At 39.5% G+C, this 13,272-nt stretch overlaps 2 protein-coding genes across 2 annotated transcripts in view; one reads left to right on the top strand and one right to left on the bottom strand.

Moving 5' to 3' along the window:
* The first annotated feature begins 2,348 nt into the window (after positions 1-2,348).
* coa6 (cytochrome c oxidase assembly factor 6) lies at positions 2,349-4,698 on the top strand. Its single transcript, XM_020652512.3, has 3 exons — positions 2,349-2,509; positions 3,122-3,277; positions 3,510-4,698. The coding sequence occupies exons 2-3, from the start codon at positions 3,134-3,136 to the stop codon at positions 3,606-3,608; spliced, it is 243 nt and encodes an 80-aa protein (XP_020508168.1). The 5' UTR covers positions 2,349-2,509; positions 3,122-3,133; the 3' UTR covers positions 3,609-4,698.
* A 51-nt stretch (positions 4,699-4,749) lies between these two features.
* slc13a4 (solute carrier family 13 member 4) overlaps positions 4,750-13,272 on the bottom strand; it is a 29,690-nt gene continuing 21,167 nt past the window's right edge. The window contains exons 10-16 of the mRNA XM_020652511.2: positions 13,047-13,148; positions 11,784-11,885; positions 11,492-11,598; positions 10,111-10,223; positions 9,465-9,626; positions 7,308-7,445; positions 4,750-7,085 (exon numbers count right to left, since the gene is read on the bottom strand). Of these exons, the coding sequence (XP_020508167.1) occupies positions 6,948-7,085; positions 7,308-7,445; positions 9,465-9,626; positions 10,111-10,223; positions 11,492-11,598; positions 11,784-11,885; positions 13,047-13,148 (862 nt within the window). The 3' untranslated portion in view covers positions 4,750-6,947. The remainder of the gene's footprint in view (positions 7,086-7,307; positions 7,446-9,464; positions 9,627-10,110; positions 10,224-11,491; positions 11,599-11,783; positions 11,886-13,046; positions 13,149-13,272) is intronic.

Genomic DNA, 13,272 nt, shown 5'->3' with positions numbered 1-13,272 from the left:
AAGGTGCTGTTAATTTCCTCAAAATGGCATCAGCTACGTCAATAGTTTAGCTTTAAATAAAAAACTAGTATATCAGTATATCAATTATATGAAACCTCTCTCAACCTGTATCTAAAACCAGCACATGTAAGAGCTACATGGTAGGGAGAGATGATATACAGTACCCATCATCATGCTGAGCTACAAAAACTGCCAGAATTAAGCTTTAAATCGCACTGATGTCACCTACGTTGATTACATATATTCTTATATAATAATGACTGTACTGTCAGGCAGATTTGAGGCCCTTAAAAGGACTGAAGATTAACACATCTTCACTACGTACACTACTTTAGTTTTTTTTTCCAAGCCATACATTTCCCTTTCATCATCTTATACACTCACCCTAAGTTATTCTGAATATATGCTAATCCTACGGCACTAATACCTCTGAAAGTCATAGTTAGGAGAGAAATAAACCTCTGCAGCTGAAGTTACCTGCTCTCATTAACGCCATTAAAAGAGTCTAAGGTCGCTGTGCACAGAAAGTGCAAGTTGTTCGAAATTTCCCCTTGGATTGTCTCTTAATGAAATACAGAAATTTGCAGGTCACACAATAAACTAAGGACTATCCAAATTTGTGCATCACATCCAGCAAATGTTTGGTGGCCTGACACTCAACTCGGAGGGAAAACAATACATTAAATCTTATCTATCTGACATCTTCCTCTGCATCACTCTCAAAAACATATTGGTTGGATTGTTCTTCGTGTAGCAGCTATAGTGGCTGTTACCAACACCTCCTTCTTTCATGCAACTCTTCTATTGTATCAAGTCTGTAGTGTAGTGCATAAGGTATGTGCTTCTAGTTTCTGAAACAAATACATTATTTTCCAACAATGGAATAAAGTGAATCCTGGTACATAAGAGCACAACACAGCGAGGCAGACGGTGTTCCTAAATAAAGAATTTTCCTTCTCATCGAAAAGGTGAAATGCAGCCACTTGTGCTACAGAGAAATGTGCCACTTGAAAAATGATTAAACTTTTTGGAAAACTTTTTCATCTGGCCTTTGATCCACTCTCAACATCAGTAACAGAAAATATGATTTCAGGGGGGCTTTTGAGGCAAACAAGAGGGACAATTTTTCCCTCTTACAGGAGCTTAAGTTTTCTATCTCTAAACTGAAGCAAACTGTAATGGAAACATTCATTGTCAGTGGGAGAAACAAAGTTGAAGTGAGGTCAGTATGGTGTGTGATATGAATAGTGAATGAAGTTCTGTCTCTGAAGAGGGACAAACTCCAATCACGCACACACACGCACAGGGGGTATAAAACACTTACTTTACTAAGAAGAGGGTGAGCACCTCACCCTGGCATCGGAGCACTTGTTTTTTTGTACTTTCATTCAGTACGCACAAGCGTACGAACTGAGCTGGATTGCTGCTGGGGACCATGGCAACCAGTGGGGCTATTCTCTGTCACTGAGACAGAGGGAGGGAGAAAAAGTGAGAGGGAGTTAATCAACAACACACATTTTCATTCTGCCTTTACACACTGCCGAGCTGTGCACACACATTAACTTCATTGTACGTCCATGTATCTCAGTGACAAACACTTGCTGTACAGTGGAGAGGAAGGGAGGAAGGAAGTTTTTTTTCCTTAATTTCAATTAATCATGAATGTACAATAAATGATACCGAGCTAACATTTAGCCTCTAGTAAAACCAGTTTAACTTGACTGAACAAATGATTCTCAAACAAATTAGCAAAAACAAAAAATTGTATCAGGCTATTTGTCAAAAACACAAGACATTATGTTTCATTGAGGATGGCAGTTAGGTTACTCATGCTATTGGCATGGCAACAAGCGTAACCCCCACTTTGTGAGTACCGGTATTATTATTATTAATTACAACTTAGACTTGTTTTTATAATCAAACGACACTCAGTAGTTTTATCCTTCTTAATTATTTCTTAAATCTGTGAAACAAAAAAAATACATGTAGTGGACTACATTTTAAACAGAATTATAAGCTATTTCCCACAGTAGTATAGCTGCCACATGTGAGGCAGCGTAATAATACGCTGCCTCACCTGTTGTCTCAGTCGAGTTACCATGGAAACATGATAATATAGTTTACCATGAGTCGAACTCGTTCCTTTAGACGAACACTTGTGTTTATAGGCGCCTTCTGGATAAATTGTGATTACTTTAACTGAACTTATTTCACTTTTTAATTCTCAGAACCACGTTAAACTTTCCAAACGTGTCACTTCACTCACATTGATGAGGAGACGGCGCCATCAGCCGGTACAAGTGGTCAATCACGTACGCCTGACGTGCTACGTCATCACGAAGCGACACCGGAAAGCGCTGCGTCCTTCAGTGAACTCAGGTGCTGTGGCGCCCAAACACGTTTTATAAGTCGTATATTTTGAATTGTGCGTTCTGTTGAGTGACAGAAAATACGTAGCAGTGGTGCACGGGAAGAATAATTCATTTGGGAGCTTTAGGAGCTTCATTCGGTGAGTTTCAGCTGAATGTTTTTAAAGAAACCTCGACGACTTCCAGCTTCACCGTGTGTGTTCAGTCATAGTTGGATAAGATAGTGTGATGTAATACAGTATAAAAGGTCTATTGAGACTGAAAGGAAGTACATTTACAGCCAACATACATAACAGCCACAAGGGTCAGACTAAGACACATGATATAATATGGATTAAGAGTGTATACATAATAACACAGCATCACAGTTACAACTGTGTTGTGACAGCTGTGAGAAATGTCTCATTAAAGGCTTATATTGTGTTTCTCTGTTTAGAAAAGGTGCTCACTATGAAGCTTTAAAGTTAAGATGAAAAAATAAATGAGTTTAAATTTAATTTTAGATCCACAGCTCAATTTTTGATTCAAAAAATATCACAAAAAAAGTGAGAACAACATTGTTTCACATAAATGAGACAGTATGGACACTGCATACCACAGCATGGGCTCTAGCTTCACCCTCTACTATGAGAAACCTTGTACCGGTGGCATCACTGCCTCAAACTGAAAAAGATACAGCTTTTTTAGTTCCCAGAGTTTTAGGCAGTTATGTAATTCTTGATATCTCAACCTTTTTTTAAAACATCTCCCAGGTGTCAGCAGGGATGTCGGCTCCAAACTCTGCAGAACGGAAGTCATGCTGGGACGCCAGGGATTTGCTGTGGAAGTGTATGGACGACAATAACGACAAAGCTGAATCCTGCCAGAGGTTCCAGAGCGAGTTTGAAGCAAAATGCCCCGCTCAGTGGGTAAGTGTCTTTTTTTTTTATCCTTTATGCTTTGATTCTATGTTATGAACAGTCTGTGATGTCAGAAAGCATGAACTGTGAGCCGGTTTGCAAAATCAAAAACATTTTTAAAGAGTTAATCGCCCCCGCTGTTAAATATTATATTTAAAATCGCAATAGGTTTCATATTTCACCTTTTATCTTAAATACAATACTGAAATACTGATATGGTATTTTCCATTTTCTTTGATAGGTAAAATATTTTTCCAAGAGGAGAGACTTCCTGAAGTACAAGGAGAAGATGCAGACGGAGGGATTCACACCTGCTGAAGGTCCCAGCCAGCCATCCTAACCAATGAACCATTGGACAGCAGACCATTCTAAATCTGCAGAGAAACTGACTTTGAGCCCTAATCAGACCAGGGCCAGAAGTGCACAACCTGGAGATGAGTTTTCTATCTTTATTGAGGATTTGAACTTCCCAATGTCATAATTTATTTTCACAGATAGAAAAGTTGCAAAAAGGAAAATATACATATTATCAGCTCAGAGTGGCAGTATGGGGAGTTGTTTGAATGAAGCATCAGCTCATTTCAGCTACAGGTGTCAGATGTTTGATGTGGATGTAAATCTCAGTTGAAGTTCACCTGGGTGTAAAATGTAATGTTGTCATTGTAGTTTGCAACTGTGTAGTTCAAAACACAGTTGGAATGCTTAAAGGTCACATTTTATCCTCCTCTTCAACTAGTTTAAATAAGTCTCAGATCATCATGTCTGTAAAGTTTCTTGATAACAATTTCTATTTGATCCTGTATTTGATCATGTCTATAAACCCCTCTATTTCAGCCCTGCTCAGAACAGGCTGTTTCTGTGTCTGTACCTTTAAATATGTAAATGAGCTGTGTCTGACCACGCCCCCTCTCTGGAAGGACTTGAGTGGCTTAGGCCTTCTCGCTCCATGTCCTATTGTTTATGGTGAGAAGGCAGACTCAGAGGGCAGAACAAACACCTAGCTGTGGGAGTGTCATCCACCTGGGGGAGGGGTTACTGCCCTTTGTGATGTCATGAAGGGAAAATCTCCAAACGGCCTGTTTGAGCACAAATTTTTTGAAAAGTGGAGCAGGCGAAAGATGGAGAGGATGGACTTTTCTCATAATTGGGGGGTTTGTGGACAGAATAGTGACACATATTAGTGTATTTTGCTTAATATGTGACCTTTATTCACTTTAGCTCTAAAAATATTAGCAAAAAAATGTAAAGTGGGCCTGTTTCTGTGTCAGCATTATTTAAGATAAACTTTTCTCTCCATCTCTGTTTTCAGCCTTTAATCCAGAGTGCACCTCTGATAAACGTTTGTGTTTAATGAATATTTCTTGCACTGATACCAGTCATGAGTAGTGATCATTTCAATCATTGTGTGACATAAAGACAAATGAATACAATCTGTTCTGATTCAGTGTGTCTTCTTAAAAAAAAAAAAAAAACACACAATGAGTGGTTTAAGTGGTTTTATTCTTGTGCATGTATAAGATTGTATCATTGTAACTCTAGGTTTTGAGTTGAATATGAATGAAACATCAAAGTACAACAGATAATTTAGAAATATTACAGCTCATCTGAAACCAGGCAAAAAGGCACGTTATCTTTATATTAAAAATCTGTATGTATTTACAAAGGAGTGTGTGGCCCTTGGGTCAAGGTCACTGCTGTAACTCCACCGAGATGTATGAAACCAAAGTCCTAAACTTAAAATGCAGTAATATATATATATAAAAAATGCACAAATTACATTAAAAATTTGTGTAAAAATATAAAGCATATATTTTAGATTTCTGCACAGTACACTGAAAGTTGTGTGCAAACCTTTTCACCACCAGACAACAGTTGACGTGATTTGTCAGTTGATTGAACACGCTATGACACCATACAACCCTCGCTCTGTCGCTCTTCTTTTAAGGCTTTGGATGCTGCGTATAACAGGAACTCCAGATTCCTGGTAGGGGACTCTGATGACCCCCAAAACTCTGCTCTCACATGTCAGGAGAAAAGTCTCACCTTCAAGATGAAGACAAATGAAGACCAAAGTCGGTCCTCCTGTTGCTTAACATGCTACTGTTACGAATGTAATAAAAAAAATCTACATGTTTATTGTAACCCACTGCAGTGTTTTCCACCTCTTGACAGAGATGGAAAGAATCTGTCATGGTTAAAGATCATTATAACAGCATCATACAGGACCTCTTCTAGAAAGGTTTTACTTCTTCATCATGAAATCCTGAAGTTTTCAGGTCGATTCAATACAACAAAAAAGAAACATCCGATCAACAATCTGAAGACAAATAAGTTATCAAAGTAAGCACAACTAGGGGAAGAGTGTTTTTGGAATCAAAAGCTCCGCATGTGTGTATATGTATGCACATAATACAGGCAAGAATGTGTCTACATTCAGAAAAAAAGTTTGCCCACATTACACATAGACGTGATTTGTCAACCAACGATGGACTCTCTCTACCTTAAACAGTACATTCTTTATATATGTAATAGCATCAAGTACAAGAACATGAGCTCATCAAAATGTGATTCTGCTGCTGTTCCATTTACAAAGGACAGTGTTGAATATAGTTCCCGCAGGGCTCTGAGCATGCAGCGGGGCAGGCTTAGAAACCTGCTTAAAGTGTCGCACGACAGGCAAAAACCATGTGGAAGGCACTCGTGGTATTTGCTGGAAATGTAGGATCAGATTTAGAGACTTTGGTACATTAATGCACAAATTTCCCCAATAAAGTTTATCTTTATCTTTATCTTTAAAGAGATTTGAAAGGCAATGCAAGTAGAAGCAAGGAGGCATGTATGAAAAGTGAACATGCTTTTCAATTATTTTGCATGCTTTGAAACATTTCATAAAGATATGAGGTGCTCCTGAAAGTGGTTCTACGTATACAGTACAATCACAGCAATATGTGAAGCCTCCTTCCACACATGCTCTAGCTTTAGTACGGCTAGAGAGAGCCAGCGTAAGAACATCAACACTCCCATTTTCAAAATTCTCCCAGAAAAACCTGTCACCAGCCCACTTGTGTTGCCATGTATGTAATGTGGGTGCAAAGCAGCTCTTTTTAAGTGCAGCAGAAGTTGAGCAAGCATGCAGAAAAAAAACAAAAAAACAGGCTTATGCACAATGACCGTTCAACTTTTTACTATGTACTGTAAATGTCAGCTAGTGTGGCTCAGAGGCCGAGCAGCAGCTTAACTTATCATTCCTTCTACAAAATCAATCAACGAAATATTAGATATCAATCACCAACAATTCATTTGTGTCTTTTAGCAAATTACCTTCAGGGATTTCTTTACAACAGAATCTCCATTTAACAGCGTCAATGGAGGTAAATAAAAAGGGCTTTCGCAGGAGGTCAGGGCTTTACACGGTTGGAGGTCACTCCTCATAACACCCCTCAGAAAATATAATTCAAACTATTATATCGAAGCAACATGTAATGGTTTTTGCTCTCCTTTTCATCTCATAGGTCCCCCCCAAGAGCAAGAAAAGGGCTCCTTAACTCCGAGCTGTCCTCTTGACAGGCCAAACGCCATCTTCTTGTGTTATTTCCTCACACAAACATTGCCCCGCCTCTTTCTCTCTTTCAGTCTTCCGAGTGGTTTACGGTTCAACACCTTTTCTTCCCAGCGGTGGTTATAAGATCCCGGTGATGTTCCTGCCAACTGCCCAGACCGGGAACTCGGTCAGGTTGAAGAGGGGAACCCCCCACGTGCTGATGGCTAACATCACCACTGCCACACCGATCAGATTCACTCCGAAACCTGCTTTCACCTGGAAATGGAAGGAAGGCAAAGGAAAACTGTTGGAATAACTGAGTTGGAGGATTTCTTGTCCCAAGTGTTTTTGGTTTGCAAAGGGTTAAGAGAGAAACTTTTTTTTTTATCCTTCTGATTATGTAAATCAACTTTGACACATTGTCCTCTGCAGCCTCTTGATGCTGCAGGTGCACAAGGAGCATGTGGCTTTGTGCATTTGTTTGCGTGCGTGTCGTACCATGTCACTTATCTGCACGTGGCCGTAACTGAAGACGATGGCGTTAGGGGGGTTCCCCACTGGAAGCATGACCCCGAATGACACGCACATGGTGGACGGGATCAAAGTGTGGAGGGGGTTGATTTGCAGAGTCTCCGACTGGATGGGTGAGAAGGAGTAAAGGACAGAAAGAAGCAGCAGAGTGAAAGGAGAAAACAATAAAGGTGGAGAGTGTGAGGATGAAGTTGGGGAAGAAAGAAAATAAATGCAAGACAAGGTACATTTTGAGGGGTTTAGGGAAGGGGAGAAGGAGGGATGAATGAAAAAGAGGAGAGGGGAGAAGCGTAAGGTCAAATGAGTTTTAAACACTGTGAGAGGCTTTCACACTAACACAAGAGAGCATGGTATCAATACTCTCTCCTTACACATAAGGGTGTCAACATTTCAGATAATCCTATTTTTTCAATACTAATATGAGATACAGACTTCATTGTTTTTAATTATCAGATTTGGAAAGAATTGAAGTCTTAAAAACAAAACTACAGAACTTAAGACGGATGATTTACCCAGAGCTGTGAAAGTGAGCTCAAGAAAAAGAACAGCGGAAGTCAATTGACTCGATTCAGATTCATAGGTCGGCAAATACCGATGTTTTTCAAGAACTATTGGCGTTTTTGTCTCTTGCAAATGGAGAGCAGAGGGGGTGACACTGTCTAAAATGCACAAAGACGTGATACATCACCATTGTGTTTGTGAAGTTTAGACAGTGTACAGGAGTTTGCTTTGGTAGTTTATAAACAACAAAATGACCCAATGTTGGGTGATTAGGACTTGTGTTCTTGATGCTGTGATTTTGAAACAGGTGTCAATATGTTTTATTTTCACTAGTAATGTATCAAAGATAAAGAAATGAATAACATTGTCGGGAAAACCTGACTAGAAACATGTACATTAAAGTAGCTTTCCTTATGAATATCAGGGCAAAGGAATATTTTTTTCCACAAGGGGGCAGCAGAGTCAACACAATGCTGTTTTATTTTAAAACAGCCACTTGTAAAGAAAGTATCCTTTGACAGGATAACTCTTCAAATGTAACAAACAGAGACACATTCAGAAAAATTGAAAAGGTTCTGTTGTTCTTTTTTAAGTAGTAGAATATGGTATGAAGATGAAACCTGCAGTTTGTTGTTCTAATAGATTTGTATAAAGACTTGAAATAGGGCGGTAGAGCTAGCCTGGCGTCGTGTAAAGGTACATTATGCTAAGCTAATCGGTGCTACTGGTAGCATTGATCTTTTCGGCAAACTCTCTCAAGTAAAATGTTTTTAGGTGTGCTTTTTTTAAATGTCAGACTAATCCTTAGACTAAAAGGGCTACATGATGGATTAAATATGCTTGGCGTTGCGCTTGCTCAGGAATAAAAATCATTTTTTGATGTAATTTATTCAGTTGGTGTGATGGCTCTTTCATCATGTTACAAATATTTGACGATCAGCTCTAAAAAATAAAATAAATGACCACTGTGATGGAATTTTTGTATCTCATTCGAGGTCTGTGTCTTGATAAAACATCTCACTCAGAGAAGTGTCGTCTGGTATGAGATGACACTGTCCTGGTGTAATCTTATGCTCGGTCAGGTTTAGGGTCAAAGGCCTTTCTGAGAGCAGAGTAACCTCTGATTCGTCCGTCTGTAATTCACTCACTACTCTTGACCAAGACAAAAATATATATTTCTCTGGGTCTACAATTTACAGGTTAGTGTATGAGTTAAATTAACATTTTTGTCTTATTGAATACAACGTTTCTCCCAACTTCAAAATTAAATCTTCTCATTTAGGTTTTTTTCTTTTTTTAGAACTTAAATTATGCAGCAAAAGCCTCATCAGGGACAGGGGTTGCAAATTAGCCCCGGCTAGAAACCTGCATGCATGGCATCTCTACTTTGTATTTTACATATGAAGCAAAGTTCATTACATGTGTCCCTGTTAAAATATGTTCTGGAATAACCCTGATGTGTTGCATGTGAGAGGTGTTGATTAAAGGATCGTCTGGAGTGATCTTTTCCAGCATTTTATTTTTTTACAAAAGTTGTAGCCTACACTCCCTCTCTCTCAGCTTTATCAGATATTTTCACATGATCCACTACTGTAAGTGTGTGAGGGAGAGTTTCTGTCGTACCAGCGCTGACAGGATGGGCAGGAAGACGGTGAGAGTTGCCGGGTTGGAGGCGAACTCGGTGACCGCTGACACCAACAGGCAGGCCAGCAGGGTGACGGCCCAGGGAGGAAGGCCACTCATGGGCTCCAGCTGTCTGCCGATCCACACCGACAGGCCTGACACCTGCGCGCACGCACACACACACACACACACACACACACACACACACACACATACACACGGATGTGAGCAGCTTCCTCAAAGGGGAAAGATAAGAGCTGAAGCTAGCTGTGGTCACAACTAAACTTTAATTTCTACATTGCTTAATATGTCATCCACAATAACCCCTGTTATAATGATTCACTCTTTTAAAGATGGCTGCGATAGAAAGAGAGCATGACAAACAGAAATTATACACTTTTTACCACTTAAACAATGACTGCGGCCTCTGGTCAACACTTAAACAAATCCATAAATTACATCATCTGGACATACAAAAATCAGATCATCCAAATCTCCGTTCAGAAGCTTCCCTGACTTTTATTAGATAACCTGACGTGAATCTAGAAGATGACGATGGCTCCACCACACCCTTAATTTACCCCTGAATTAAAACCCCTGGTGATGTACTGTGATGAAAAAACACACTTCCACACGTGTATATTACCTTGCACCCTGCAGCCAGTGCATAGCCGCCTCCCACCAGGATGACGATCTCCCACGGCATCAGTCTCTGGAAGTCCTTCCAGGTGATCATGGGAGCCAGGGGGTCATCATCACCTGAAGGTTTATTGACATAGAAAAGAGGTCAATACTCCTGGAGTGCTATCTGTAGCTGTAATCAAAGGAATCTAAGGAAGTTTCTTAAGAACACTAAGGTGATTATACTTTAAGGAAATTTGGATTTTGTTGTTGAAAGAGAAGCTTCATTTAAAGCCAAATCAAATTTTTCATACTTGAAATCTTTTTGTCTCTTATTATGCTGAAAAGGATGTTTTTAAATGCTTTTTTCTCAACTGGTTCTCAACTGGTCTAGCCCCAGAAGCCACCACTAACTCCTTCATGAAAAATCGCGACCAAACATTTAGATATTTCTCTACAAATCAGATGAATTTAATTTAAAAATTGTGCAGTTTTGGGACAAAAAAAATGTTCAAAAAGCACTTTATACACTTTTTAACACTTTTTTCCCTCAGGAACACATTTACAACCCACATGGTTGGGACCACTTTTGGGTCCAAACCCACCAGTTGAGAACCACTGCTTTAGACTTTCCAAGTTGAGTGAAATCTGTAACATCAACAATAACCTGTATAAGAACAAAATAATGCTCATCAAATGAATACGTTCCTTTTTCAGATGCAGTTAGTGCTGAAATATTTTTCTCTTAGCTGTTCTGTCTGTTTCTTAAACATCCTGACTTGTGAAGATAAATGGCTTGCAGTTGTTTACATGCTTCAACTACATCTGTGTCTTATAGGTTCTGGTGTTAAAGAGGTTAGTGGACTGACAAAGGTCAACAGTAACACACAATAAATATCAGACTTTTCCAGTCTTTTAAAAACAACAGGGAAAACACCAGTGAACTATTTTTTCTTCACACAGAGGTTTCTCGGACTTGATGAACCTGCAGCATTCAGGCAATAAATCAACCTGTAGAGGCTGTAAAGGCTCCGCCCCCTGCTTTAAGGCCTTTGTTTAAAACAGGTACACTGGAGGAGGCCGTGCATGGTTGTCCAATTTTGCCAGAAATTTGGGGATTTTAAGAATATTAAAAAAAAAGTTTTGGATAAATATAAACATATATTCAAATGTAAAAAAAAATGGTTTCAATATGTCTAAGCCTTCCAAGCTTACTCATTCATTTCCATTGTTTATAACTGTTAGCTTCATTCACTTCAGATGAAACAAAAGGCCACAACAACCTTTGTTTGAGGTTTGAAATGTGAAAGTTAGATACAGAATGAAATGCACCTCATTGTTGGACATGTTGAACCCCCTCTCCCTGGTGCCCTGAGGTGAAAAGGCTACAAGTATGTGGTTATCACCTGAGTATTTATAGCTGGAAGAGGATGAGAAGGGTCGCCTGGCAGGGATGAGGAAGAGCAGGAAGCCCAGAAGGACTGAGACTGTCGCATCAGTCCTGTAACCTTTCCTGAGAGGGAAAACACACACAGAAAGGAAAAACGCTTTAAGAATGGATGTACTCGTCATACTTGGTGACAGTGTGTGTTTATTTAACAGTACTAAACACCATAAGCCACTCACACCTGTCTGATCACTAATTAAGTGAGAATGACACCACCTGCGGTGCTGTGGCTCAACATGACGGCTACTCACTTCTCGAAGAGAGACGTCCAGCCGGGCACAAAACCAGGCTCTCTGGTGAACCACAGCAGAGTCATCAGGATGAAGAAAACACCTGTCACCACCTCTGGGTAACTAGGACACACACACACACACACACACACACATACACACACACAGAAATGAAATGAGCATGGTGAGTCACACTTGCACTCGTGATAAGATGATCATGTCAGGGTGTCATGTCTGGGTCTGTAAGTAAGATCCACTCACGTATATTCATGTCTCAGATTGTTTATTCAAACACCAAAGCCTTAAAATTCTTCTCTCACGTTGGAAAAGTGAATCTAATTACAGTGTGATCTTGATCACAATTTTTTAAAACATAATACTTTGTTGCAAGGAGCATTTCTTCCCTGGTGCATTAAAGATCTTCTAGGTTTGATTTCAGCTGCTGGAAAAAATTCTCAATGTAAGTGTTTCAACTTGGAAAGGTGCAGATTTCTTTCTATTGTCGTAGATTATAAACACACTATCAGAAGTTCCTGCACATGTAGTCAGGATAACTAAGATACAGGAAGATGTGACACAATATGATACTAAAACAACACAACAGGATACGACAGGATTCAATATGATACCACACAGTAAGGTGAGATACCGTACAGTGCTGCACAATCCCATGCAGCGTGATGCAATGTGATACTGTACCATACAATATGCTAGGTAGCAGTATGATACTGTACAGCACGGTATTGTATGATTTTATACAATGCAATACGATATGATACCACGATACCAGACGATACGGTATGATATGTTACCATGTAATACGATATCATCCGTTTCTATGGGAACGGCACCAAAACAACATATCACAATACAATTCAGAGTGGCACAATGTGATGGATTACAACGCAGTATGATACAGTACAGTATGGTCCAGCAGGGTGCAATGTGATATGATGCATACTAATTAAAAATAATTGATCGTTTACATTGCAAGATGATGCAATATAATTGAACACTACTTGATGTAATACAACGCAATATGATGTGATTAAATGAAATAGATACAATGCATAGCAATACGATGTGATACAAAATGTTATACTTCATGGTCTTGCATGCCACACAGATAAAGCTAACAAAATTAATTTCAAGTTTGTACACAAACCAGTCAATAATTATCCCCATCATCATATGTGGCACACACTGCACATATTCCAAACATTAGACAAAGAAACAACAAAGAGAACACACACACACACACACGGTAAAGCATAGAGTACACACCTGATGGGTCCTAGTTTCTCGTACTCCTCATGGATCCTCTTCTCTGACATCATCTCCCTCCTGGTCTTGCGTTTCTTGCTCAGCGAGCATGTTTCCCTGAAGCTGAACACAAACAACAACATTTACAATGCTGTGACTCACTGAGAATGTTCAACCTGCAATCAGGACATATAAGGCACACACTGAGGGATCATCATGACTCTTTGATGACAAGCTGCATTACTCC

Source organism: Labrus bergylta, chromosome 23 (genome assembly GCF_963930695.1).
Source record: "Labrus bergylta chromosome 23, fLabBer1.1, whole genome shotgun sequence".
NCBI classification, from domain to species: Eukaryota; Metazoa; Chordata; class Actinopteri; order Labriformes; family Labridae; genus Labrus; species Labrus bergylta.
Note: the sequence above shows the minus strand (reverse complement) of the source record. Positions and strands in the feature narration are given on the sequence as shown.